General features: G+C 45.1%; 1 protein-coding gene across 1 annotated transcript; it reads left to right on the top strand.

Annotated features, from left to right (window-relative positions):
• The first annotated feature begins 287 nt into the window (after positions 1 to 287).
• Positions 288 to 27,520, top strand: LOC139230115 (zinc-binding protein A33-like). Its single transcript, XM_070861958.1, has 6 exons — positions 288 to 662; positions 10,569 to 10,664; positions 11,002 to 11,235; positions 13,147 to 13,169; positions 13,268 to 13,383; positions 25,985 to 27,520. The coding sequence occupies exons 1-6, from the start codon at positions 288 to 290 to the stop codon at positions 26,560 to 26,562; spliced, it is 1,422 nt and encodes a 473-aa protein (XP_070718059.1). The 3' UTR covers positions 26,563 to 27,520.

The raw sequence follows: 27,520 nt of genomic DNA, 5'->3' as shown, positions 1-27,520 counted from the left end.
GCTGCTGGCTCCGTCAGATATTTATTTTCTTGTTCTGTTTTGTAGCGGTTGTTTTGCATGTTGTGGGACCAGAGATACATTCAGACCAGACTGGGTCGGTGTAGAAGGTCCCCTGAAGGAAATGAGTGAACCAGTCTGGTTATTGCAACAGTCTGTTTATCCACTGTTCCCTGCCCTTTCCTGGGCGGTGGTTTATAATGTTGCTGCTGGAACCAGGAACTGAAACTGAAAGTGTTTTACTGAGCACTGATCACCATTTTACTTGGAGCAGTGACCAGTCCTTCGAGATGGAAGGTGAACTTTCCTGTGCTGTGTGCCATGATCTGTATAAAGACCCTGTCTCACTGGACTGTGATCACAGCTTCTGCCGATCATGTATAACCCGGTACTGGGAGAGCTCTGTCCCTGCCGCCTGTCCCGTCTGCAGAAAGGAGACTTCCTCCAGGCCCCTGAGACCCAACCGCACCCTCGCCAACATCGTAGAGATATTTGTAAAAAGTGTTAAAAGTGATCAAAATCAGCAGGAATGCAGCCGCCACAAGGAGAAGATGAAGGTTTTTTGTAAAACTGACAAACAGCTCATCTGTGTCATTTGTCAGATTTCAAAAAGTCATCAAAACCACGAGGTACTGCCGCTGGAAGAAGCGACCGAAGAGTTTAAGGTGAGTTAATATCGTGTAAAATAAATATAGTCACAGGTAACAGAATCCTGAACAGGGAGTGTTCACAGATTCGGGTTTGAGTGTCTCTCAATACTTAAAGCACTTTAGATAATGTGTTTGTGTTTATTTAATGACTCAGTCCTTACACGGACTGCCATTTGTATCGCTGCTGAAGGAACCAGGGACAGGAAGTGAGAGTTTCACTTTATTCCAAACACCACTTTAATAGATCAGTGTAAATTGATCAGCTCTTGGAATGCAAAGTGAAATCTCTTGTACAGTATGTTCTCAGATCGATACCGATCCTGTCTCCGTGGCGAGTGATGGTCTGTGGAACGTGTCTCCGATTTATATTCCAGATGTGAAGCGTTTAATGTCGACATGAACTTGTTAAACTTCCTTCAAAGTTTCAGGAACAGCGCAATGTTTCAGCAATCGGGAAAACAACAGGGACCAGGAAACAGAAACAGATCAATTACTCTGGGTATTTTCTTAAAGGACAGCACAGGCAGAGACAGATTTAACGGGAAAGCACTTGAGAAGTTAAGGGGAAAGGGATAGAGGAGAACGAAGGTGAAAGAAACCCCCTGTGTGAATTAGGGGACAAAGCACATCACCAGAGACCAGATACAGTAAAGAAAACCCGAGAGAAGTGAAAGTAAAAATAGGGATAGCGGACAGAAGGAAAATTAAAAGGGAATGGCTGGTATTAAAGTAAAGTATAACCTAAAGGGACAACAGGAGAAATAGAACTCGGGAAACAGCTGAGAAAGTTATAACTAAGATGGATTCCATGAGGTGTGGTTATTGTGTAATATTATAAAGGAGAAAGACTGATACCATAATACAAAGGTGAAGAGATATGAAAAGTGTATATTAATCATTAACTGAAACGTATTTCTGACCTTCCATATGCAGCAATTTACAGGGGAGAGAAGGCAAGAGATGTTCTGAGGGTGAGTGAGTAGAATTAGATTCAGTGAGTGATGAGGCCAGGATAGGATCAGACCTCGAGAGGGAACCTTCAGGGACTGTAGCTGGAGACCAGTACAATCAGCAGCACATTCTCATCATAGAGGGACAAGTGCTGGAGGAAGCCAAGGATATGGGAATGCTGGATGGGTTAAGCTTGTTGAAAGAAGCAAGAAATGTCAGAAACCCTGTGAAGCTACTCGAGATTATAATTAGTGAACAGATACCAGGCACGGCCCAGTTTATAAAGAATTCTCAGGATGTGCTGTTGCTGGCAAGGAAGCATTAATTGCCCTGAGAAGGTGGCGGTGGATCTGGTTGAACCACTGTATACTTACTCTTTGTAGCAGTTTTGATATAACTGAGTGGCTAGGCCACTTCAAAGGTCAGTTACGAGCCAACTCCATTGGTATGGGATTGGAGTCACATATAGGCCAGACTGGGTAAGAACTGCAGTTTGATTTTTATGACAATCCAACAACACCATTGCCACTTTTACTGGTACCAGCTTTTTAAACTGAATTCAAATTCTCAATCTGCCAGTGAGATATGTGCTCAATTTCCCTGGATTATTAGTCCAGTAACATAACCCCTCGGCTATTGTAGGTAGAAGGTAATAAGATCAGAGAAGGAAAGGTGGATAGAAAACCAGAGACAGACAAACAAAGATGTAGTTTGTAGGTCACAGTGCGATTGTAGCCGTAGGTGTTTGTTCACTAAGAAGGTGGCTGGCCATTCGTGTCTTCAGGACAATCCCTGCAGAATGTGAGCTGTCTACCTGGAACGAGAGCAGTACATAGAATTACACAGAATTTACACACAGAAACAGCCCATACGGTTCAACTGGTCCATGCCAGTGTTTATGCTCCAGACAAGCCTCCTCTCACCCTATCGCTGCAAACACACCCTGTGGTAGCGAGTTCCACATCCCAACCCCTCTCTGGATAAAGAAATCGCTCACGAACCCTCCCCATTGGATTTACTAGTAACCATCTTACATTTCTGACCTCCAGCCTTGAGCTCTCCCAAGTGGAAACACCCACATATTGTAATTATCATGTGAAGGTGGGTCAACCGTGGCTATCAAGGGAAATCAGGGATAGTATTAAAGCCAAGTAAGTCGCATACAAATTGGCCAGAAATAGCAGCGAACCCGGAGACTGGGAGAAATTTAGAACTCAGCAGAGGAGGACAAAGGGTTTGATTAGGGCAGGGAAAATGGAGTACGAGAAGAAGCTTGCAGGGAACATTAAGACGGACTGCAATAGTTTCTACAGATATGCAAAGAGAAAAAGGTTAGTAAAGACAAACGTAGGTCCCCTGCAGTCAGAATCAGGGGAAGTCATAATGGGGAACAAAGAAATGGCGGACCAATTGAACAAGTACTTTGGTTCGGTATTCACTAAGGAGGACACGAACAACATTCCGGATATAAGAAGGGTCAGAGGGTCCAGTAAGGAGGAGGAACTGAGGGAAATCCTTATTAGTCGGGAAATTGTGTTGGGGAAATTGATGGGATTGAAGGCCGATAAATCCCCAGGGCCTGATGGACTGCATCCCAGAGTACTTAAGGAGGTGGCCTTGGAAATAGCGGATGCATTGACAGTCATTTTCCAACATTCCATTGACTCTGGATCAGTTCCTATGGAGTGGAGGGTAGCCAATGTAACCCCACTTTTAAAAAAAGGAGGGAGAGAGAAAACAGGGAATTATAGACCGGTAAGCCTGACATCGGCAGTGGGTAAGATGATGGAATCAATTATTAAGGATGTCATAGCAGCGCATTTGGAAAGAGGTGACATGATAGGTCCAAGTCAGCATGGATTTGTGAAAGGGAAATCATGCTTGACAAATCTTCTGGAATTTTTTGAGGATGTTTCCAGTAGAGTGGACAAGGGAGAACCATTTGATGTGGTATATTTGGACTTTCAAAAGGCTTTCGACAAGGTTCCACACAAGAGATTAACTTGCAAAGTTAAAGCACATGGGATTGGGGGTAGTGTGCTGACATGGATTGAGAAATGGTTGTCAGACAGGAAGCAAAGAGTAGGAGTAAATGGGTACTTTTCAGAATGGCAGGCGGTGAGTAGTGGGGTACCGCAAGGTTCTGTGCTGGGGCCCCAGCTGTTTACACTGTATATTAATGATTTAGACAAGGGGATTAAATGTAGTATCTCCAAATTTGCGGATGACACTAAGTTAGATGGCAGTGTGAGCTGCGAGGAGGATGCTATGAGGCTGCAGAGCGACTTGGATAGGTTAGGTGAGTGGGCAAATGCATGGCAGATGAAGTATAATGTGGATAAATGTGAGGTTGTCCACTTTGGTGGTAAAAACAGAGAGACAGACTATTATCTGAATGGTGACAGATTAGGAAAAGGGGAGGTGCAACGAGACCTGGGTGTCATGGTACATCAGTCATTGAAGGTTGGCATGCAGGTACAGCAGGCGGTTAAGAAAGCAAATGGCATGTTGGCCTTCATAGCGAGGGGATTTGAGTACAGGGGCAGGAAGGTGTTGCTACAGTTGTACAGGGCCTTGGTGAGGCCACACCTGGAGTATTGTGTACAGTTTTGGTCTCCTAACCTGAGGAAGGACATTCTTGTTATTGAGGGAGTGCAGCGAAGGTTCACCAGACTGATTCCCAGGATGGCGGGACTGACCTATCAAGAAAGACTAAATCAACTGGGCTTGTATTCACTGGAGTTCAGAAGAATGAGAGGGGACCGTATCGAAATGTTTAAAATTCTGATGGGTTTAGACAGGTTAGATGCAGGAAGAATGCTCACAATGTTGGGGAAGTCCAGAACCAGGGGTCACAGTCTAAGGATAAGGGGTAAGCCATTTAGGACCGAGATGAGGAGAAACTTCTTCACCCAGAGAGTGGTGAACCTGTGGAATTCTCTACCACAGAAAGTTGTTGAGACTAATTCACGAAATATATTCAAAAAGGAGTTAGATGTAGTCCTTACTACTAGGGGGGATCAAGGGGTATGGCAAGAAAGCAGGAATGGGGTACTGAAGTTGCATGTTCAGCCATGAACTCATTGAATGGCGGTGCAGGCTAGAAGGGCTGAATGGCCTACTCCTGCACCTATTTTCTATGTTTCTATGTTTCTATTTGTGCTGTGACACTCTTCAAATCAAGTGACAAAGTGATCATAAATATTTAACATCAGCAGATTTGGATTGTTCAATAGTCTGGGTCATTTATATGTAAAGTGCTTTGATTTTTGAAATATTTCACCCTGAACACAGGCTTGCGTTTGTATTGTTGTTGCATAAGAAAGTGAGAGTTTCACGTTCTGCTAAAAACGTAGAATGATGGAAGCAATGATAAAAACAGAAAATGCTGGAAATAAGTATCCAGTCAGTTAATATCTGGAAAGAGCAAAGGCAGGTTGTAATGTTTTGGAGATGTACCCTTCACCAGTCAGTGCAAGGTTTCAGAGCTCACAGCTAAATCTACCTTGCTTACTACCATTGGGTCTTGTGGGCTTGATGCCTACATATATAAAACTGTAGCAGGGTAAAGTAGTATTAGTAAAGAAGCTGTGTTGTGCTTCAATGGCCAATATGGCAATCAGCTGATTTTTTTGGGGGGAACGTTACTTGTCAATCAGGCTGCTTCAGTCACTCTTTTTGTTTCAGATCTGATTCAGAACAGACATTACATTATTTTTAGTCCAGCAGGAGAAGTGAGTTGAATTATTCTGGGTTCTATTGACATTTGTATATCAGCCAATCTTCGCACTTTCTGTTCAATTCAGGAAAAATGTGGAACTTACATGGGATTACATAGGATATATGGCACAGAAACAGACCATTCGGCCCAACCAGTCCATGCCAGCATTTTTACTCCACTCAAGCTTCCTCCCATCTTGCGTCATCGAAATCTATCAGCATAACTCTATATTCCCTTCTCCCTCATATGCTTGTCTAGCCTCCCCTTAAATGTTTCTATACTATTCACTTCAACCACTCCCTGTGTAGCGAGTTCCACATTCTCACCACTCTTTTGGGAAAGAAGTTTCTTCTGAATTCCCTATTGGATTTCTTGGTGACTATATTATATTGATGCCTCGAGTTATTCTCTTCCCCACAAGTTAAATATTCTTTCTACATCCACTCTATCAAAACCTTTCATAATTTTAAAGACCTCTGTTATGTCACCCGTCAGTCTGTTTTCAAGAAAAAAGAGACCCAGCCTGTTCATCCTTTCCTGATATGCATACCCTTGCATTTCTGGTTACCACAATGAGTAGTTGAGGCAAAGAGCATAAATGGATTTAAGGGGAAGCTAGATAAGTAGTTGGGGGAGGAAAGAATAGACGGTTATGCTGATGGGGGTAGAAACATAGAAAATAGGTGCAGGAGTAGGCCATTCAGCTCTTCGAGCCTGCACCACCATTCAATAAGATCATGGCTGATCATTCACCTCAGTACCCCTTTCCTGCTTTCTCTCCATACCCCTTGATCCCTTTAACCGTATGGGTCATATCTAACTCCCTCTTGAATATATCCAACGAACTGGCATCAACTACTCTCTGCAGTAGGGAATTCCACAGGTTAACAACTCTCTGAGTGAAGAAGATTCTCCTCATCTCAGTACTAAATGGTTTACCCCTTATCCTTAGACTGTGTCCCCTGGTTCTGGACTTCCCCAACATCAGGAACATTCTTCCTGCATCTAACCTGTCCAGTCCCGTCAGAATTTTATATGTTTCTGTGAGATCCCCTCTCATCCTTTTAAACTCCAGTGAATAAAGGCCAGTCGATCCAGTCTCTCCTCATATGTCACTCCAGCCATCCTGGGAATGAGCCTGGTGAACCTTTGCTGCACTCCCTCAATAGCAAGAACGTCCTTCCTCAGATTAGGACACCAAAACTGAACACAATATTCCAGGTGAGGCCTCACCAAGGCCTTGGAGAACTGCAGTAAGACCTCCCTGCTCCTATACTCAAATCCCCTCGCTATGAAGGCCAACATACCATTTCCCTTCTTCACCACCTGCTGTACCTGCATGCCAACTTTCAATGACTGATGTACCATGACACCCAGGTCTTGTTCCACCTCCACTTTTCCTAATCTGTCGCCATTCAGATAATATTCTGCCTTCGTGTTTTTGCCCCCAAAGTGGATAACCTCACATTTATCCACATTATACTGCATCTGCAATGCATTTGCCCATTCAGCAAACCTGCCCAAGTCACCCTGCAGCCTCTGAGCATCCTCCTCACAGCTCACACCGCCACCCAGTTTAGTGTCTTCTGCAAACTTGGAGATATTACTTCTTCCAAATCACTAATGTATATTGTAAATAGCTGGAGTCCCAACACTGAGCCCTGTGGCACCCCACTAGTCACTGCCTGCCATTCTGAAAAGGACCCGTTTATCACGACTCTCTGTTTCCTGTCTGCCAACCAGTTCACTATCCATGTCAGTACATTACCCCCAATACCATGTACTTTAATTTTGCACACCAATCTTTTGTGTGGGACCTTGTCAAAAGCCTTTTGAAAGTCCAAATACACCACATCCACTGGTTTTCCCTTGACCACTCTATTAGTTACATCCTGAAAAAATTCCAGAAGATTTGTCAAGCATGATTTCCCTTTCATAAATCCATGTTGGCTTGGACCGATCCTGTCACTGCTTTCCAAATGCGCTGTTATTTCATCTTTAATAATTGATTCCAACATTTTCCCCACTACCGATGTCAGGCTAACCAGTCTATAATTACCCATTTTCTCTCCCTCCTTTTAAAAAAAATGTTACATTAGCTACCCTCCAGTCCATAGGAACTGATCCAGAGTCGAAAGACTGCTGGAAAATGATCACCAATGAATCCACTATTTCTAGTGCCACTTCCTTCAGTACTCTGGGATGCAGACGATCAGGCCCCGGGGATTTATCAGCCTTCAATCCCATCAATTTCCCGAACACAATTTCCTGCCTAATAAGGATATCCTTCAGTTCCTCCTTCTCACTAGACCCTCGGTCCCCTAGTACTTCCGGTAGATTATTTGAGTCTTCCTTCGTGAAGACAGAACCAAAGTATTTGTTCAACTGGTCTGCCATTTCTTTGTTCCCCATTATAAATTCACCTGAATCTGCATGCAAGTCAGCTATGTTTGTCTTCACTAATCTTTTTCTCTTCACATATCTACAGAAGCTTTTGCAGTCAGTTTTTATGTTCCCGGCAAGCTTCCTCTCATACTCTATTTTCCCCATCCTAATTATACCCTTTGTCCTCCTCTGCTGAATTCTAAATTTTTCCCAGTCCTCAGGTTTGCTGCTTTTTCTGGACAATTTATATGCCTCTTCCTTGGATTTAACACTATCTTTAATTTCCCTTGTTAGCCACGGTTGAGCCACCTTCCCCATTTTATTTTTACTCCAGACAGTGATGTACAATTGTTGAAGTTCATCCATGTGATCTTTAAATATTTGCCATTGCCTATCCACTGTCAACCCTTTAAGTATCATTTGCCATTCTATTCTAGCCAATTCACGTCTCATACCATCAAAGTTACCTTTCCTTAAGTTCAGGACCCTAGTCTCTGAAGTCACTCTCCATCTTAATAAAGAATTCTACCATATTATGGTCACTCTTCCCCAAGGTGCCTTGCACAACAACATTGCTAATTAGTCCTTTCTCATTACACATCACCCAATCTAGGATGGCCAGCCCTCTCGTTGGTTCCTCGAAATATTGGTCCAGAAAACCATCCCTAATACACTTGAGGAAATCCTTCTCCACTGTATTGCTACCAGTTTGGTTAGCCCAATCTATATGTAGATTAAAGTCGCCCATGATAACTGCTGTACCTTTATTGCACGCATCCCTAATTTCTTGTTTGATGCTGTCCCCAACCTCACTACTACTGTTTGGTGATCTGTACACAACTCCCACTAGCGTTTTCTGCCCTTTGGTATTCCGCAGCTCCACCCATACAGATTCCACATCATCCAAGCTAATGTCCTTCCTCTCTGTTGCTTTAATTTCCTCTTTAACCAGCAACACTACCCCACCTCCTTTTCCTTTCTGCAGATGAAGAGGGGTGGGGGAGTCTCCAGTGGAGCATAAACACCAGCACGGTCCAGTTGGGCCCAATGGCCTGTTTCTGTGCTGTACTTTCTATGTCATTGTTTCTGTTTCTGTATGCTTGTTATGTTATCTATATATTACCAAAAGTTTTGTGGCGGGCACATAGCGGCTGTCCTCAAACGAACTTCCTATCACCAACATTTTTGGTTATGCTTTCTGTGAACATTGTAAAGTGCTGTGTCAGCATTGTTGTGATGTAGTTGCAGAATCTGCACACTAGGAGGCTCTGTGGGGTGGGTTTCTGAATTCTTTCTCCCAACTCCGTCACCAGCTTCCAAATGGAAAATACCAATATCTTCCACCTCCTCTTGGCAATACTATCGGGAATTTACTCATAAACTGTGTTTTTAGCCTGTATCTATTGGGCTAGCTGGGGAAACAACCTGGCCGTGTAAATAAGTCTGAAAAGAAAGGTTTGAGTAACTTTTCTTGGTTCATTTTGTTGCAATTTCTGGCTCCTGATTGGTAGGATTTTGAAAAACAGAACAACTTAATTGGTTGGTTCTCGGTGGATCGGTAGTTCCTGATTGGGCGAATCTCCTATCTCTCACCTGTGTGAATCAACATGGTTAACAACAGAGCATAGTTATTTCAGCCAATCAGGGAGGAGTATGATGGACATTTTGCGATTTGACACTTTTTACTGTGACACATTGAGATATGAGCCACTCACTAGACTAACATTGTATTATAAAGCAGTCATCATCATCATAGGCAGTCGAGGAAAACTTGTTTCCACTGGTTTGCCACACGCTCCTTCCGATGTCTGCGCTTGGTTTCTGCGTGCTCTCGGCGACGAGACTCGAGGTGCTCAGCACCCTCCCGGATGCTCTTCCTCCACTTTGGGTGGTCCTGGGCCAGGGATTCCTAGGTGCCGGTGGGGATGTTACACTTTATCAAGGAGGCTTTGAGGGTGTCCTTGAAATGTTTCCTCTGCCCACCTGGGGCTCACTTGCCATGTAGGAGTTCCGAGTAGAGCACTTAACTCCTGTGGTATTCACTCATGGGTGTAATGGCATCCACAGCGTGGTTGTTTATTAGTAAGAAAAGAAATGGGTTCACCAGCATGGTTCCAGAAGTGTAAGTACAGTAATAGTCGAGTTAATTTCAGGGCAGTATTTTAAATCAGTTTAAAACAAAAAAATAAAGCCTCACAAATTCTCTATTAAATTCATATCTCGGACCACACATTCCTGCTGTAAAGGAAGTGGGATTAGGTGGTTCCTGAAGTGGTGAGCCAATCCCTAATGCAAGTTTTATTGAAGACAGGAAGCTGAAAATCTACTTCAGAAACTGCTGAATGTAAAGAAAACGAGGTAATGTAAAATTCTGAGAACTCTACATAGGGACAGGAATAGGTCATTCAGCCCATCGAGCCTGTTTTGCCATTCAGTTAGATCATGACTGACCTGCGTCTTAAGTCCATCTATCCTCCTTGGTTCTGTAATCCTTAATATCCTTGCCTAACAAAAATCCATCAAACTCAGTTTTTAATTGACCCCCAGCCTTACAGGCTTTCGGGTGAGTTAAAGATTCACATCACACTTTGTGTGAAGAGGTACTTCCTAACATCACCCCTGAACGGCCTGGCTCTCATTTTAAGGTTCTGTCCCTTTGTTGTGGATTCTCCCACCAGAGGAAATCGTTTCTCTCTATCTACCCGATCAACACCTTTAATCATCTTAAACACCTCAATTAGATCACCGCTAATCTATATTCCAGGGAATGAATGCTCTGAGAATTTTCTTTGATTAAACTAAATGGTATTTAATTATCAGCTGTTTATGGCACAAAGTGCACAAATTAACTGATCTTTGTTCAGGAGGAACTGCGAGCCTTACTGAGGCCGGTCCGGGACAAGAAGGAGGAATGTGATGCTGTAAAAAGTGATTATGTGAAAACATTGGCCCACATTCAGGTACATTTGATGTCACTTTGTTCTATATTTTCCAATCACGATTTGTTTCTCTTTGAACCGTTGAATGTCCATTACCAAAGTAAAATCTCACTTTAGCGAATCATTGAATTATGGCGGACACTTCCCTTGTGCTGGTGAAACCGCAGTTAAAGAAAATACAGCAGTTCGATCCTCAGTTAGAGCTCCCGCTTCTGAATAAATTATCATCTGGTCCCCATTAACTAGATTTCACTGCATCAGGGAATGTTTATCTCTAAAATATTCTTGTATGAAGAGAACTGCACCACCTTTTTAAAATGCTCAGTTGTTTTTTTTCCAATCTCATTATTTTCCAAAGGACCAAGGCAAAAATACAGAGAAACAGATTAAATGTGAATTTGAAAAACTTCACCAGTTTCTCCGTGAGGAAGAGAAGACTGTGTTGGAAGATCTGAAACTGGAGAAAGAGAAAAACAGTCGGGAGATGGAGGGGAGGATTGAGAAGATAACGGAGGAAATCTCATCGCTTTCAGACACTGTTCAGGATATTGAACAAGAGCTGAGTGAACAGGACAGCATCAAGTTTTTAACGGTAGCTGTATATTTATGTGTTTTTTGTTTCCTTAGTCCCTCTTTGACACAGTCTTTGAGATTGTGCAGGATGTGCCATCAAAACCTAGGATATTATATTGAATTACACAGTATTTACAGCACAGAAACAGGCCATTCAGCCCAACAGGTCCATGCTGGTGTTTGTGTTCCACAGACTCCTCCCACCCTTCGTAACCGAAGCCCATCAACATATTCTATTCCTTTCTCCCTCGTGTTTATCGAGCTTCCCCGTAAATGTATTTATAGTACTCACCTCAAGCACTCCATGTGGTAGTATGTTTCTCCTTCAGCACTCTCTGGGTAAAGAAATTTTATTATGTTAAAGGTTCTATATAAATGTAATTTATTGAATTCCCGATTGGATTTATTAGTGACTTTCTTATACTTATGGCCCCAGTTCTGATCTCCCCTGCAAGTGGAAACAGTTTCTCTACGTCTAGCAAACCCTTCCATAATCTTAAAGGTCAGGTCACCCCTCAGTCTTCTCCTTTCTAGAGAAAAGGGCCCCAGCTTGTTCACTCTTTCCTGATTGGTACAACCTCTCAGTTCTGGTATCTGTCTCGTAAATCTTTTTTGCACCTTCTCTCGTGTTTCTATCTTTTTTTTGTTAATATGGAGACCAGAACTGTTCACAGTACTCCAAATGTTGTCTAACCAAGGTTCTATACAAGTTTAACATCACTTCTCTGCTTCTCCATTCTCTAGAAATGACCCCAGTGCTTTGTTTGCTTTTATGGCCGTATTAACCAGTGTCACTACTTCTAGTGATTTGTGTATCTGGTATTCCCAGATCCCTCTGGTCCACTTCCCCATTTAGACTCATTTCCAAAGGAGTATGTGGCCTCCTTTTCTTCCTATTGATATGTGCCACCTCACACTTGCCTATATTGAAGCATATTTGCCAAACTGAGTAACTACTTTTAATTCCTAGTCTCAGTTTTCTGTTTAGTCAACTTGCTCTCCATTCTGCCACTTGTCCCCTGACTCCACATGTTCTGACTTTAGTCACACGTCTATTATGCGGTATCTTATCAAAGGCCTTTTGAAAATCCCAAAATGGTACATCTACTGAATTCCCCTTATCTCCCCTTTCTGTTACTTCAAAGAATTCAGTAAGGTTGGTCAAGCATGATCTCCCCTTGTGAAATCTGTGCTGACTATTCTTCATTATATTTCCAGATTCTAGATCTTTTTCTGTTACATCTTTGAGTACTGATTCCATTCTCTTTCCAACCACTGACGTTTAGCTAATTGGTCTATCGTTCGCTGGACTTGTTCTACCTCACTCACTAATATAAAACTCACTCACTGAACAAAATAATACCAACCACCTATGACGAGAAGCAGAGTGTGCCAGTATTTTGTGATTGTTGTGCATGCTTTACTTCCTTGATTATTGATTGGTGATCGATGTTTGTTCAGTAAATATACACATGAAGTACCTATATTGTGTGAGTGTGCAAGGTGTTTTCTACTGAAATTAGTGCCTGTGGCTAAAATGGTGTCTGGTCAAACCAGTGGCTCGGATGCCATTTCTATTGGACAGCACTGGTATAGATTCACAGATACATTCATCCCCTTTGGGCAAAGGACACGAGCAAGTTACAACTTGAATAGGTTAAAGGGACTGTCTTTAAATAATATTTTAATTCTAATAATTTGAAACTTCAGGATGTGACAATTGGATTGTAGCTCTGCGTTGTGTTGTGCAGTCAGATCGAGTCAGTTGTAATGTTATGGAGTAACTCACAGTGCAGTGAGGGCAGGAAGAGGCAGCCCAATAACTTCACATATTTACAATGTACTTTTCTGTGGAATCCAGCCTGTTACTTTCTTTTTGTGATAAAATGTTCTCAAAACACAAACAGTAATAATTGTTCTTATTCTGCAGAAATTTCCAGAAACAGAGAAAAGGTATAATTTACAGCCTTGATTTGAGCCGATATTTTAATTTCTAACATTTCTCGCCCACCCTGGAATGATCCAACACTGCCCTTTATCTCCTGTTTCAGAGCGAAGCGAACTCTCCCAGAGCCACAGAAGGTTTCCCCTTTAATCAATGTGGGGAAGTACATTGGGTCACTGCAGTACAGAGTGTGGAGAAAGATGCTGATGGTGATTAATACAGGTGGGGGTGAGCTTCCTGACACCAGCTATTAAACAGCTCTCTGTTAGTAGACGGGATCTGTCTTTTTATAATAAATATCTCATTGTATGTGTAACTGACTAGATTATACTTTCAGTCAGTTTTCTGGTAAAATACATAATTGTCAGATCTGCTCCCATTTGACATGTTTGATGAAATTCTGGTGGAGGTGTTTTGGGGGCAGATGTGAGATATACTGATCTTCCGCCTGCCCTGTGGTTGGGTCCCTGGCCCTGGCCCAAATCCTGGAGTCTTGGGTATTTCCATATTGTGAGTCGGAGACAATGTCTCTCCCGCTCAAATAGGGAGCCAAAGTTCGGTGGCAGTAGACGGGTCAGAACGGTCAGGGACATGAGGAGCTACATTTGAAAACTGAAAACTGCTGCTGCTTTTGCTGGAGGCGGGTTTTCTGAAAGCTCACGGTCAATCAGTGATTGATTACATTTGGGAATCTAGTCTTTAAATGTTAAATACCCCAATGTCTTCAGCAACACTGGACACCAGGACACGGGAAGCGGAGTCCGTAAATTCTTTAAAAGGAAATTAGATAATTGCTTCATAAGACCATATTAAAGAGTAGGGGAGTGAGTGGGACAGTCAAATTAGTTTGCCTGGATTGGCCTATGATTTAATAATTGTCAATAACCAGAGTCCATAGATTTCAAATCATTGGCAAAAGACCTCGATGGGAGATGAGCAGAAATGTTTTCACTCAGAGTTGTTGGAATCGGAACCCTCTCCCTGTGAAGGTGTTGGACAGTACTTGAGGATGAAGACCTCGCAGGGTTATGGACAAAATGTGGGGGTGTGGGACTAAACACGACTGTTCTTTCAAAATCCCAGCAGGGACATGAAGGGATAATTGGCCTCCTTCTGTGCTGAAGGTTTCTATGATTCTATGATTCACATCCCACTGTGGGTCGCTAATCTCAGTTAAACAGGCGGTAACTGCGACTGCCTCAACTTTAAAATTACACCACAATTGTCCTCAACAAAATGCGGCCTATCCTGAATGTTCACACAGAGCCCACTCCACCACAATGTGGGTGGTCAACCCTCCCTCACTATTTTCCCCAACTTAAACCCTAACTCAACCCAACTTAATCCCACCACTATGTGGAAGGATACCCACTCACCAGGGCTGATGACCAAGAAGGCCGTACATGGACTTCTCAGTGCCTCACCTCCTAGGAAGGTGCAGCCCTCCCCCAGAGGCTTTTGGGGAGATTTGCCCACTGCTTACTGATGACCTGAAGCTCACATCCACTGGGACAGTAATACTGTCTGGCAGTCAAAGTCACTGCTGTCCTCAATGTTTTTACATCTGGATCTGGATCCTTCCAACCAGCATCTGGTGATCTTTACCACATTGGTCATGCACCATTGGATAAAAAAGTTGACTGATGATATCCTCAGGGGCTCATTCACTTCATTTTCTTCCCAATGGAACCAGAAAACAATGAGGGCAATCTGTCCAGTGCTACAGGCAGGTAGGTGTAATGTATGGAGAAAGAGTCAGACTGAAGACTGTGAGCTCAAAGTAAAGTGTGACCGTAGTCTTTTATTGCAGGTCTCCAGAGTGTCTCACCAACCTGTGCTCCCAAGGGATTATGGGATCCCTTCGAACTCCAGGGAATGAGCCCTCTGGTGGCTGTATAGAGTAAATACAAGTTTGCATATATAACAACACTCCCCCCTCGCCCCCAAAGTCAATAGTGTAACTGTTTACAATGTGAGTCGATCTGGGGCCCTTCTTGCCCTGGTTGATAGTCTCGGTGTGAAAGCTGGTATTGTTGAATCATTGGTTGGGCCCTCGCTGGGCTGCTGTGGATGATGGGTTCTGCTTCGTGGTCAACCGTGGTGCCGGTTGCCACTGGTGTGTATGTTGGGGGATCAAAAAAGGTAAGGTCCAAGGTGGGTTGCTCAGGATAATCCATAAATCTGAGTTTGATTTGGTCCAAGTGTTTCCGGTGAATGAGTCCATTAGAAAGTTTGACCCGAAACACCCTGCTCCCCTCTTTGGCCACGACAGTGCTGGGAAGCCACTTGGGACCTTGTCCATAATTCAATACAAATACAGGATCATTGACTTCAATCTCGCGTGACACATTTGCGCTATCATGGTCTGCACTTTGTTAAAGCTGCCTGCTCTCTACCTGTTCATGTAGATCAGGGTGAACTAACGAGAGCCTTGTCTTAAGTGCTCTTTCCATGAGCAGTTCAGCAGGTGGGATCCCAGTGAGCGAGTGGGATCTCATGCGGCAGCTAAGCAGGACTAGGGATAGGCGAGTCTGCAGTGAGCCTTCAGTTACCCTCTTCATGCCTTGCTTGATGGTTTGCACTGCTCTCTCTGCCTGACCATTGGACGCTGGTTTAAACGGGGCAGATGTGACATGTTTGATCCCGTTGCAGGTCATGAATTCTTTGAACTCAGCACTGGTAAAACATGGCCCGTTGTCGCTCACCAGGACATCGGGTAAGCCGTGAGTGGCAAACATGGCCCGCAGGCTTTCAGTAGTGGCAGCGGACGTGCTAGCCGACATTCAATCCACTTGGAATAGGCGTCTACAACCACAAGGAACATTTTACCCAAGAACGGGCCTGCATAGTCGACGTGTTCCCCAGACCACGGTTTGGAGGGTCAAGACCATAAACTTAGCGGCACCTCCCTGGGTACATTGCTTAACTGCGAGCATGTATTACATCTGTGAACGCAGGACTCTAAGTCCGCATTGATACCGGGCCACCGCACGTGGGATCTGGCTATCGCTTTCATCATTACGATGTCTGGGTGGGTACTGTGGAAGTCATTGATGAAGGTGTCTCTGCCCTTCTTGGGGACCACTACTCGATTGCTCCACGGAAGGCAGTCTGCTTGTATAGACATTTTCATCTTTGCTGGAACGGCTTTATCTCTTCCTGTATTTCCACTGGGACACTGGACCAGCTCCCGTGAAGCACACAGCTTTTGACTAGAGATAATAAGGGGCCCTGGCTTGTCCAGCTTTTGATCTGCCAGGCAGTGACGGGTGATTGCTCACTCTCAAATACTTCCATAACCATGGCTAGATCTGCGGGCTGCGCCATTTCCAGCCCCGTGGTGGGCAATGGCAGCCTACTGAGAGCATCGGCGCAGTTTTCTGTGCCTGGCCTGTGGCGGATGGCGTAGTTGTATGCGGACAACGTGAGTGCCCATCTTTGGATGCGGGCCGATGCGTTGGTATTTATCCCTTTACTCTCGGAAAAAAGGAATATAAGTGCCTTATGGTCAGTTTCCAATTCGAAATTTAGCCCAAACAGGTCTTGATGCATTTTCTTTACCCCATAGACACACGCTAACGCTTCTTTCTCAATCATGCTGTAGGCTCTCTCAGCCTTAAACAGACCCCTGGATGCATAAGCAACCGGTTGCAGTTTCCCAAAATCATTAGCTTATTGCAATACACACCCAACACCATATGATGACGCATCACATGCTAGTACCAAACGCTTACATGGATCATACAACACATGCAATTTTTTGAGCATAACAATTTCCTCACTTTTACAAAGGCATTTTCTTGGCTTTTGCCCCAAACCCATTCGTCCCCTTTTTGTGGTAAGACATGCAGTGGTTCCAACAATGTGCTAAGACCCGGTAAGAAGTTACCAAAGTAGGTCAGGAGTCCCAGAAACGACCGCAGCTCCATCACATTCTGTGGCCTCGGTGCGTTCTCGATTGCCCCCGTCTTCCCGTTGGTGGGCCTGATGCCGTCCGCCGCAATACTCCTTCCCAAGAACTCCTCTTCAGGTGCCATGAAAACGCACTTCGAGCATTTCAACCTGAGCCCCACGCAGTTGAGTAGACTAAGAACCTCCTCCAGGTGCTGCAAATACTCGACTGTGTTCCGACCTGTAACCAACATTTCATCCTGGAAGACCACGGTGTGCAGGACCGACTTCAGGAAGCTTTCCATGTTTCTCTGGAATATCGCCACAGCTGATCGGATTCCAAATGGGCATCTGTTATGAAGAAAAAGACCTTTGTGCGTGTTGATGCAGGTGAGGGCCTTCGATGATTCCTCCAGTTCCTGGGTCATGTAGGCTGAAGTCAGATCCAGCTTCGTGAACATCTTTCCTCCCGCCAGCATTGCAAAGAGGTCATCGGCCTTTGGTAGTGGGTATTGGTCCTGCAGGGAGAAACCATTGATAGTTACTTTGTAATCGCCACAAATTCCGATGGTGCCGTCTCCCTTGAGGACTGGGACGAAAGGACTGGCCCACTCGTTGAACTCGATCGGTGAAATGATGCCCTCTCTTTGCAGCCGGTCTAGTTCGATCTCTACCCTCTCTCTCTTCATGTACAGTACTGCTCTCGCCTTGTGATGGATGGGTCGCGCCCCCGGAATTAGGTGGAACTGCACTTTTGCTCCTTCGAATTTCCTGATGCCTGGTTCGAACAGTGAAGAAAATTTGTTTAAGACCTGGGCACACGAAGTGTTGTCAGCGGGCGATAGCGCTCGGACGTCGTCCCAGTTCCAGCGTATCTTTCCCAGCCAGTTCCTGCCGAGAAGCGTGGGACCATCGCCCGGTACCACCCAGAGTGATAGCTTGTGCACCGCTCCATCGTAGGAGACCTTTACGGTAGCACTGCCGATTACAGGAATCAGTTCTTTTGTGTAAGTTCTTAGTTTCGTGCGAACTGGAGTTAAGACTGGACTTGAGGCCTTGTTGCACCACAATCTTTCTAAAGTTTTTTTGCCCATGATGGACTGACTCGCGCCTGTGTCCAGTTCCATTGACACCGGGAGTCCATTTAGTTCAACATTCAGCATTATCGGGGGACAATTCGTGGTGAATGTGTGCACCCCATGTACCTCTGCCTCCTCAGTCTGAGACTCTGGTTTGTCGTGATCCTCTGTGGATCTGTCCTCCTATGCAACATGGTGGTTTGCAGGTTTAACAGCATTTGCAGCTTGCCTGCACACTCGTTGGAGGTGTCCCTTTGTTCCACAGCCCTTGCAAATGTACCCTATGAATCGGCATGAATGGAAACGATGATCACCCCCGCAGTGCCAACAAGGTGTTAATGATCTTGCATTCATCACCCTTGATGGTGGACTCAGACATCTGCGGACGTTCAGCTGCAGGTAGGTGTGCCCTTCCCTGTACGTTACAATTCGAAAACAACATCACTTTGTTCTCAGTACTTGCAGCAGCACTTGTGTGCTGAGAGATTTGCTTCGTATTGTCACTGGTGGCAATGAATGCCTGGGCTATCGCTATGGCCTTACTCAAGGTTGGGGTCTTTACAGTCAAAGGTTTGCAAAATATGGTTTTGTGACCAATGCCATGTACGAAAAAGGCTCTGAGCATGTGCTCCAAATGTCCTTCAAATTCACAATGTCCTGCAAGGCATCTTTGCTCGGCGACATAACTCGCTACTTCTTGGCCTTCAGACCTTTTGTAGGTGTAGAACCGGTACCTCGCCATCAGAACGCTTTCCTTCGGGTTCAAATGCTCTCGGACCAGTGTGCACAAATCATCGTACGATTTCTCCGTGGGTTTCGCTGGAGTGAGCAGATTCTTCATGAGGCCATACGTTGGTGCCTCACAGACAGTGAGGAGGATCGCACTTCATTTGGCAGCATTCTCTTCCCCATCTAGCTCATTAGCTACGAAGTATTGGCCGAGTCGCTCCACATAAGTTTCCCAATCATCTTCCTCTGACAATTTCTCCAGGATGCCCACTGTTCTCTGCATCTTTGCGTTCGCTATCTGTATCTCGTCGCCAGTTGTTATGTATGGGGAAAGAGTCAGACTGAATACTGTGAGCTCAAAGTTAAGTGTGAACTTAGTCTTTTATTGCAGGTCTCCAGAGTGCCTCTCCAACCTGTGAGGCCTCCTTAAATACCTGTGCTCCCAAGGGATTATGGGATTCATTGGGACTCCAGGGTATGAGCCCTCTGGTGGCTGTACAGAGTAAATACAAGTTTGTATATATAACAGTAGGGTACTGTTATGTATGCAACACTATGTAACCAGCATTCTACCGCCACCAGAGGGCATATCTGATGGAGTTCCAAGGGATCCCAGCATCCCTTGGGAGCACTGCATATAAGCTGGCCTCCGATGATGTACCAACACTCTGGAATTCGAATAAAGAGACGAAGGTCACACTTACTCACATAGAAACATAGAAAATAGGTGCAGGAGTAGGCCATTCGGCCAATCGAACCTGCACTGTCATTCAATAAGATCATGGCTGATCATTCCTTCAGTACTCCTTTCCTGCTTTTTCTCCATACCACTTGACCCCATTAGCCATAAGGGCCATATCTAACTCCCTCTTAAATATATCCAATGAACTGGCATCAACAACTCTCTACGGCAGGGAATTCCACAGGTTAACAACTCTCTGAGTGAAGAAGTTTCTTCTCATCTCAGTCCTAAATGGTCTACCTCTTATCCTAAGACTCTGTCCCCTGGTTCTGGACTTCCCCAACATCGGGAACATTCTTCCCGCATCTAACCTGTCTAGTCCCATCAGAACCTTATACGTTTCTATGAGCTCCCCTCTCATCCTTCTAAACTCCAGTGAATAAAGGCCCAGTTGATCCAGCCTCTCCTCATATGACAGTCCAGCCATCCCTGGAATCAGTCTGATGAACCTTTGCTTGCCTTCCTCAATATCATGAACGTCCTTCCTCAGATTAGGAGACCAAAACTGAACACAATATTACAGGTGAGGCCTCACTAAGGCCCTGTACAACTGCAGTAAGACCTCCCTGCTCCTGTACTCAAATCCCCTAACTTTGAAGGCCAACTTACCATTTGCCTTCTTTACCGCCTCCTGTACCTGCATGCTCACTTTCAGTGACTGATGAACCATGACACCCAGGTCTCGTTGCACCTCCCCTTTTCCGAATCTGCCGCCATTCAGATAATATTCTGCCTTCGTGTTTTTGCCCCCAAAATGGATAACCTCACATTTATCCACATTATACTGCATCTGCCATGCATTTTCCCACTCACCTAACCTGTTCAAGTCACCCTGCAGACTCTTAGCATCCTCCTCACAGCTCACACCGCCACCCAGTTTAGTGTCATCTGCAAACTTGGAGATATTACACTCAATTCCTTCATCTAAATCGTTAATGTATATTGTAAAGAGCTGAGGTCCCAGCACTGAGCCCTGCGGCACTTCACTAGTCACTGCCTGCCATTCTGAAAAGAACCTGTTTATCCCGACTCTCTGCTTCCTGTCTGCCAACCAGTTCTCTATCCACGTCAGTACATTACCCCCAATACCATGCGCTTTGATTTTGCACACCAATCTCTTGTCTGGGACTTTGTCAATAGCCTTTTGAAAGTCCAAATACACCACATCCACTGGTTCTCCCTTGTCCACTCTGCTGGTTACATCCTCAAAAAATTCCAGAAGATTTGTCAAGCATGATTTCCCTTTCATAAATCTATGCCGACTTGGTTCGATCCTGTCACCTCTACAGTACTCAGTTAGATTTGTTCATTCTGGACGTAACAGGTACCAACTGGTAAATGGAGCAATTGACTGAATGAATATCAAAGCCCCATATGAAAACCTGCTCAATATCATGAACAGGAAATGTTTTCATTTGATTCATGTGCAGTGTGCATGTCATAGAACCTTATACTGAACATAAAACCCATTCTCTGGGAATCTGTCTTGATGCTTTCATCAGGTGATAATCTACCATACCAGCCCCTGTGACTCAAACAAAGTATCAAGGTGGTTGATTAGTGATCAGGGTTATCCCCAGCAGTCATGACTTACAACTGCAGTAAGGTTTCTACAGACAGAGGGGGACACTGGACATAATGAGGCCCATGTCAGTGCAAGAAGTGCGATAGAGAAGACTGTAGGCATTTTGAAGCCTGGTTTCTCGATGCCTGGACAAATCTAGTCGAGCCCTGCAATACAGTCTGTCAAGAGTCTCCAGAATCACTGCAGCTTGCGAGGTACACCATAATATCGCAGTGACGACAAGCTTGCTGCTACTGGAAGGGGATGATGATGAGGACGTGGGAAGAATATCCATTTGCTCAGCATGAGGAGGGTGCACAGTAAGGGGAGAATGTGGTACAAAACCAGTAGCCAGAGACAGGAGGACCAATTATAGCGCAGTGCTTTCAATGAATAAATGCTGACACACTTCCGTAGATGTATCAGAGAATCAGGGAGCCCTTACTGCTGCTCCTTCAGACACCTTGCCACTTGTGTTTCCTGCTGATTTAGAAGTCGCCTGCCCTGTAATTAACAGGCTGCAACAGTGCTCTATTCCCTCCCTGCTAACTTAGTCTCTCAATGAGGAACACTATCACTGCTCCTAACTTGTCCTGCCTGAATAATTAGGGCCCCAGGACATCAGTGGGTTAGTGGCAGAGACACGTGGGCTAAACCAGCAACTGGAGAGAATCCAGCCCCTCACATCGCAATCAGAGACACTGGCACGGACAGGCCTGATTCTGTCATTTAGCATTCTTCGATTCCTTGACTTCTCTCAGTTTTCTCCACTGATGAGATTCTCTTCCCTATAAACAAATCTCTGTGTAGCTTTTCCTTCAAATTGCTACATCTCACCCTTCTCAGGGTAATTTTCTCGTCTGACACTGCAGCACTCCTCAGTACTACACTGGAATGTCAGCCTGCATTTTGTGCTCAAGTCCCTGGAGTGGGATTGAACCCATGACCTTCTGAGAGGTGAGAGTGCTCGCACTGAGCCATGGCTGACACCTAGGGGCCAAAATTCAGGGTCAGAGAGACCCGTTACTGACCGTTTGTGGGGGCCATGTGGCGGAATCCCGTGACCGTCGCTTTGTTGTCAAATGACCGCCCCGACCCAGATTCAGGTCGGGGATTTTTCGGCCTGGTCCCGATTCCGCCCCGATCCTGATGACCGCCGCAAGCGCTTCCCAATCGGCCGGCAAGATTGTGCCCCTGGGTTCGGCCGGGCCACTAACGGGCAGCCGTGTACCCCCTCTTGGGTGCCAGACCGCTGGCCCGGCCGAAACCCTCCCTGGTGGCCCAGTGGCTGAAGATATAATACTGACAGACGCTCTCCCCTTTAACGGAGGGAGAGAGCGAGGTGACACACACGCGCTGTGACATCACCACTACTCCACCGCTGACTGATAGCGGCGGAGTCCCGGTCCTGACACAAATTCAGCTCCTTCCTGTCGATCTCCCGCCCCCACTATGACCGACTTCCGGCGGGACTTTGAAAATCCTCCAGTCGCTTCGGACATCCCAGCAGTAAAAGCAGGTCGGATCCTCATAGGTGCTCCGGCTTTCTGACATACCTGAATTTTGGCCACCTAGTCTCTGAGTTCTGGAAGTCTATGAGCTCCTGCACAGAACACAGAGCCTGCTTCAGGAAACTGCAATTTGATGTTCACACCAATAAAGAGGGAGGTGGACAGCCCAGACTGTAACAAGCACAAGAACATTCACAAAAAGAATGGGTTAAAAATAAACATGATTACTGCAGTTAGCTGTAAGGATGATGAAATATTCCTGACAATGTCAATACATAATGGGACAAATAAAAGTAAAAGACAAAAACTGAGTGTTGGAATTCTGAAATATCGGCATTGATAGAATTTTATGCTTTTATCAGTCTGCATTCGATAAAAAACAGACTCGTGTTTTAGTTACATCCTACTTTGGAACTGAAGACTGGAAGATAAGTATAACTCTGTGCAGGTGGAATAAAGAGACAAACAAACCACAGATAAAAAGAATCAGAGTGTGCAGCCAGCTCAGATTGGGAGAACGCATGGGAAAGATTCTCTTAAGGAAAAGAGGCAAGATTTGGAAGAAATTGGAAAGAAATGAATAAAATACTGCAGTGAGAGGTGACGTGAAATGTGGGTGTGGTCTGTGTTTGCATCATTTCCTGTTTACATTTCAGACTTCCTGCAGTGAGCAGGTCAATCAGTCCATTAATGTTGTCTCTGTGATTGCAGTATCTGCTATTTCTTCTCCTCCTCTGCTCAGGGATTTACTTATATTTCAGTTTCCAGTTCTGATGAAGGGTCCACACCCAAGATGTTAATTTGTCTCTTCTTGTTTCAGAAGCTTTTTTATGGTGCGGTATATTTCTAACATTTTCTGTTTTTATAATAAATACAATAACTGTTGAAGTTAAATGTTGATACCTGAGAACATTTTGTGCATCAGTGCACTGCCTCACAGCTCAATATTTACAAAGGCTGAAACTGTAACTGTACAATTGTAATAATTTAATGGGATCCTATTCTCAGGATAGTGACTACATCAAGCAAAGTGACTGAATACCATAGTTAGGCCACACCACAGGCAGTATTACATTCCGTGTATTTAACCAGAATGATTTTGAATTTACCCAATCTAATTGTTCATCAGGTAGAAGTGTATTCAGTGACATCACACTGATATTGACCAGTTCTACGTGTGTAACGACTGGAAGCTGTTGTTTATATTTTCTCGTTCAGTTGACTGACCTGGTCCTTTACTTCCTCTGTCTCAGTTTCTTTCAATCCTCCTGACTGTTAATCCCTTTTCCATTTGCCTATCTTTTCACTACCTGTAGGTACTTTCTCTCCTGTTGTGTGAAGAGGATCATTTGTTTGCCACACTTATTCTGGAATTTGCAGCATATAATTAACTTAAATGATTATATTTGCAATTAGCAAACCTCGGCTGCAGGACAATTCCAGACACCGTCACTAGAGAGGATTACAATGTGTTTAAATATAAAAGTGTGAATGTTCAGTGTGACCAAAACTGAACTGACCTTGTGTGAAAGTCGACACAAACATCCTTTCGTCAATAATGAATTTCTGTACATGTTATACTTCACTTAAATGTCTTGTCGACCACGTGTGAACCATGATATTTTAAGGCCCAGATCCCTTCCTTGGCCCTTTTTGTTCCAGATCACAATACACTGTGATGGAGATAACCCCCAGACAATACTGCAAATACAGGAGGTCAGACACGGTATTTTCCTTCTGCTCTGTGATGGAGAATATATTTTGAGATAAGCTGCCCAAGTGGTGAGATCCAATCTTCATAGCTGTGTCGGTGTGTAAGAGTGAAAATATCGCCCATATTGCATTTTACACCACACTCGAATGTATAACATACTCTAATCCCTGCGAACAGCGCTGTCTGTTGAAATCATTATTGTTCCAAAATCGTGAAGTGAGAGCCACACCAGTTGCCCCATCTCACTCCGATCTGTCCCGTACCAGGCATTGCTGGTGGAATTGGCTCTGATTGTACGTGGGCTGAAACACCCCCTTCATCCACATTCAGAAAGTAGCACAGGCGAACAGGAGTGTTATTGAACAACAAACTTTACAAATGATACAAACTTTACACCAGACACATTTCCATCAGTGTATCTGTGGGTGAAGAGGAACAATTCTCTTGGTTCTGCTGCCAGTTATTTTAAATACTGAAACCAATAAACATTCTTTGCAGTTATTACACAGAAAATAACCTGTACAATTTTATACATGTCACAATCGGAGTTAAAATAACAATTAACTTGGAAAAGAAAATGCCTTGTTATAGCTTACGTAATCTTGCAGGTGTGCATATTTTTATATTATTTCGACTGCAGTTTAACTGATCCCACTGCCATTTTGTATATTTTAAGGTACTCGGTCTGTATCTGTCCAGATGCTGCAATAATGTCATTTTATCCACTGTTCTCCCATGGGGAGCCATACCCCCTTCTCACCTCCTCCCTATTTCCGACAGTTTATATTGCAGACCCTGATTCAGTGCAGTCCTGGGGTCCAGTCTCTCTCTCCCTCTCTCTGTCTCTCTCTCTCTCTCTGCCAGTCGCGCATGCGCGCCCTCTCTCACTCTCTGTCCTTCTCTCTGTCCCCCTCACTCTCTCTCCCTTTCTGTCTCTCTCTCTCCCTCTCTGTCTCTCTCCCTCTCACCCTCTCTCTCCCTCTCTCTCTCTCTGTCTCTCTCTCCCTCTCTGTCTCCGTCTCCCTCTCCCTCCCTCTCTCTCTCTCTCTCCCCCTCTCTCTCCCTCCCACCCTCTCTCTCCCTCCCACTCTCTCTCTCTCTCTCCCACCCTCTCTCTCTCTCCCTCTCTCTCTCCCTCTCTGGCTTTCTCTCTCCCTCTCTGTCTGTCTCTCTCACTCTCTCTCTCTCTCTCTCTCCCTCCCTCTCTGTCTCTCTCTCTCCCCCTCTGTCTCTCTATCTCTCCCTCTCTCCCTCTCTCTCCTTCTCCCTCCCTCTCTCTCCCTCTCTCTCTCTCCCTCTCGCTCTGTCTCTCTCTCTCTGTCTCTCGCTCACTCTCTGTCCCTCTCTCTCACACACACACTCTCTCTCTCTGTCTCTCCCTCTCTCTCTGTCCTTCTCTCTCTCACTGCAGGGTGTGCCCGCTCGGTAAAACCTTTCCCCGGCAGTGTTTTCCCGTTTTCCCTGTGCACTGCTGAAAGTCTCCCCTGAGGATGAATTTCTAATTGTGGATCATTGCCGATTTGACCAATCACTAACCGGCTGTGAAAGTTGCAGTGAGTGACTAACTTTCTATCTGTGTCCATCTGTTGCCAGCTCCAGTCACCTTGGACCCTAATACAGCCTGTCCTTACCTTCTCCTGCATGAGGACCTGAGCACCGTGAGATACACCGGGAAAAGGCAGCAGCTCCCCGACAATCCGGAGAGATTTGATCCCTGTGTCTTTGTCCTGGGATTGGAGGGATTCACATCAGGGAAACATTCCTGGGAGGTGGAGGTGGGGAACAAGACTGAGTGGGATGTGGGTGTGGCCAAGGAGTCAATCAACAGGAAGGGTGGACTCACCCTGAATCCAGGTAACGGATACTGGGCAGTGGGACTGAGAGAGGGGAATAAATACTGGGCTTGTGACCAATCAGTGAAACACTTAGAGCTGAGTGTGAACCCGAGAAAGATTGGAGTCTGCCTGGATTATGAGGGAGGGAAGGTGTCCTTTTATAACTCAGATAACAAGTCCCATATCTACACTTTCACTGGTAAATTCACTGAGAAACTCTATCCTTACTTCAGTCCACGTCTCGCTGATGGGGGTAAAAACACAGACCCGCTGAAAATCTGTCCCCGGGAAGTAACAATCCAGGAGGATGAGGGTTTTATCCCTTTATCAAAATAAAACAGCTTCTTACACCAGATACAATATTCCCAGACTCGGCACCTCCGGCGAGACCTCGCAGGCAGCCTGAAGCTTATTGGAAAACCGCGGTGCACCAGCCCGATACTCCACCCATTGACTCACCCGGTGAGTGCCAGGTCTCGGCAGTGGAGCAGGAGTCTGGGAAAATCCCACGCCGATAATCACCGATAAATACCCGCAAGGTCTGGGAAAATCCCATCCCGATAATCACCGATAAATACCCGCACGGTCTGGGAAAATCCCATCCCGATAATCACCGATAAATACCCGCATGGTCTGGGAAATCCCACCCCGATAATCACCGATAAATACCCGCAGGTTCTGGGAAAATCCCACACCGATAATCACCGATAAATACCCGCAGGGTCTGGGAAATCCCACCCCGATAATCACCGATAAATAGCTGCAGGGTTTGGGAAAATCCCACCTGGTAATAATTGCAATAATCTGAATATCTGCCCTTTCCCATCACCCAGTATCTCAGCGATTCTGAGAAAATAGTTTGATTTTAGGATCCCAGCTTCTGTTTATAATAGTAAATTGTGTGAGTCAGAGTAAACAATGAACTGAACCATAGTGATAGAATCATCATCATCATCATAGTCAGTCCCTTGGAATCGAGGAAAACTTGCTTCCACTCTTAGCATGAGTTCTTAGGTGGCTGTACAGTCCAATACAGGAATCACAGTCTCTGTCACAGGTGGGACAGATAGTCGTTGAGGGAAAGGGTGGTCAGGGAGCCCGGTTTGCCGCACGCTCCTTCCGCTGCCTGCGCTTGATTTCTGCATGTTCTCGGCGACAATATTCGAGGAGTTCAGCGCCCTCCCGAATGCACTTCCTCCACTTGGGGCGGTCCTTGGCCAACGACTCCCAGGTATCAGTGGGGATGTCGCACTTTTTCAGGGAGGCTTTGAGGGTGTCCTTGTAACGTTTCCTC

Source organism: Pristiophorus japonicus, chromosome 19, assembly GCF_044704955.1.
Source record: "Pristiophorus japonicus isolate sPriJap1 chromosome 19, sPriJap1.hap1, whole genome shotgun sequence".
Taxonomy (NCBI): Eukaryota; Metazoa; Chordata; class Chondrichthyes; family Pristiophoridae; genus Pristiophorus; species Pristiophorus japonicus.
Note: the sequence above shows the minus strand (reverse complement) of the source record. Positions and strands in the feature narration are given on the sequence as shown.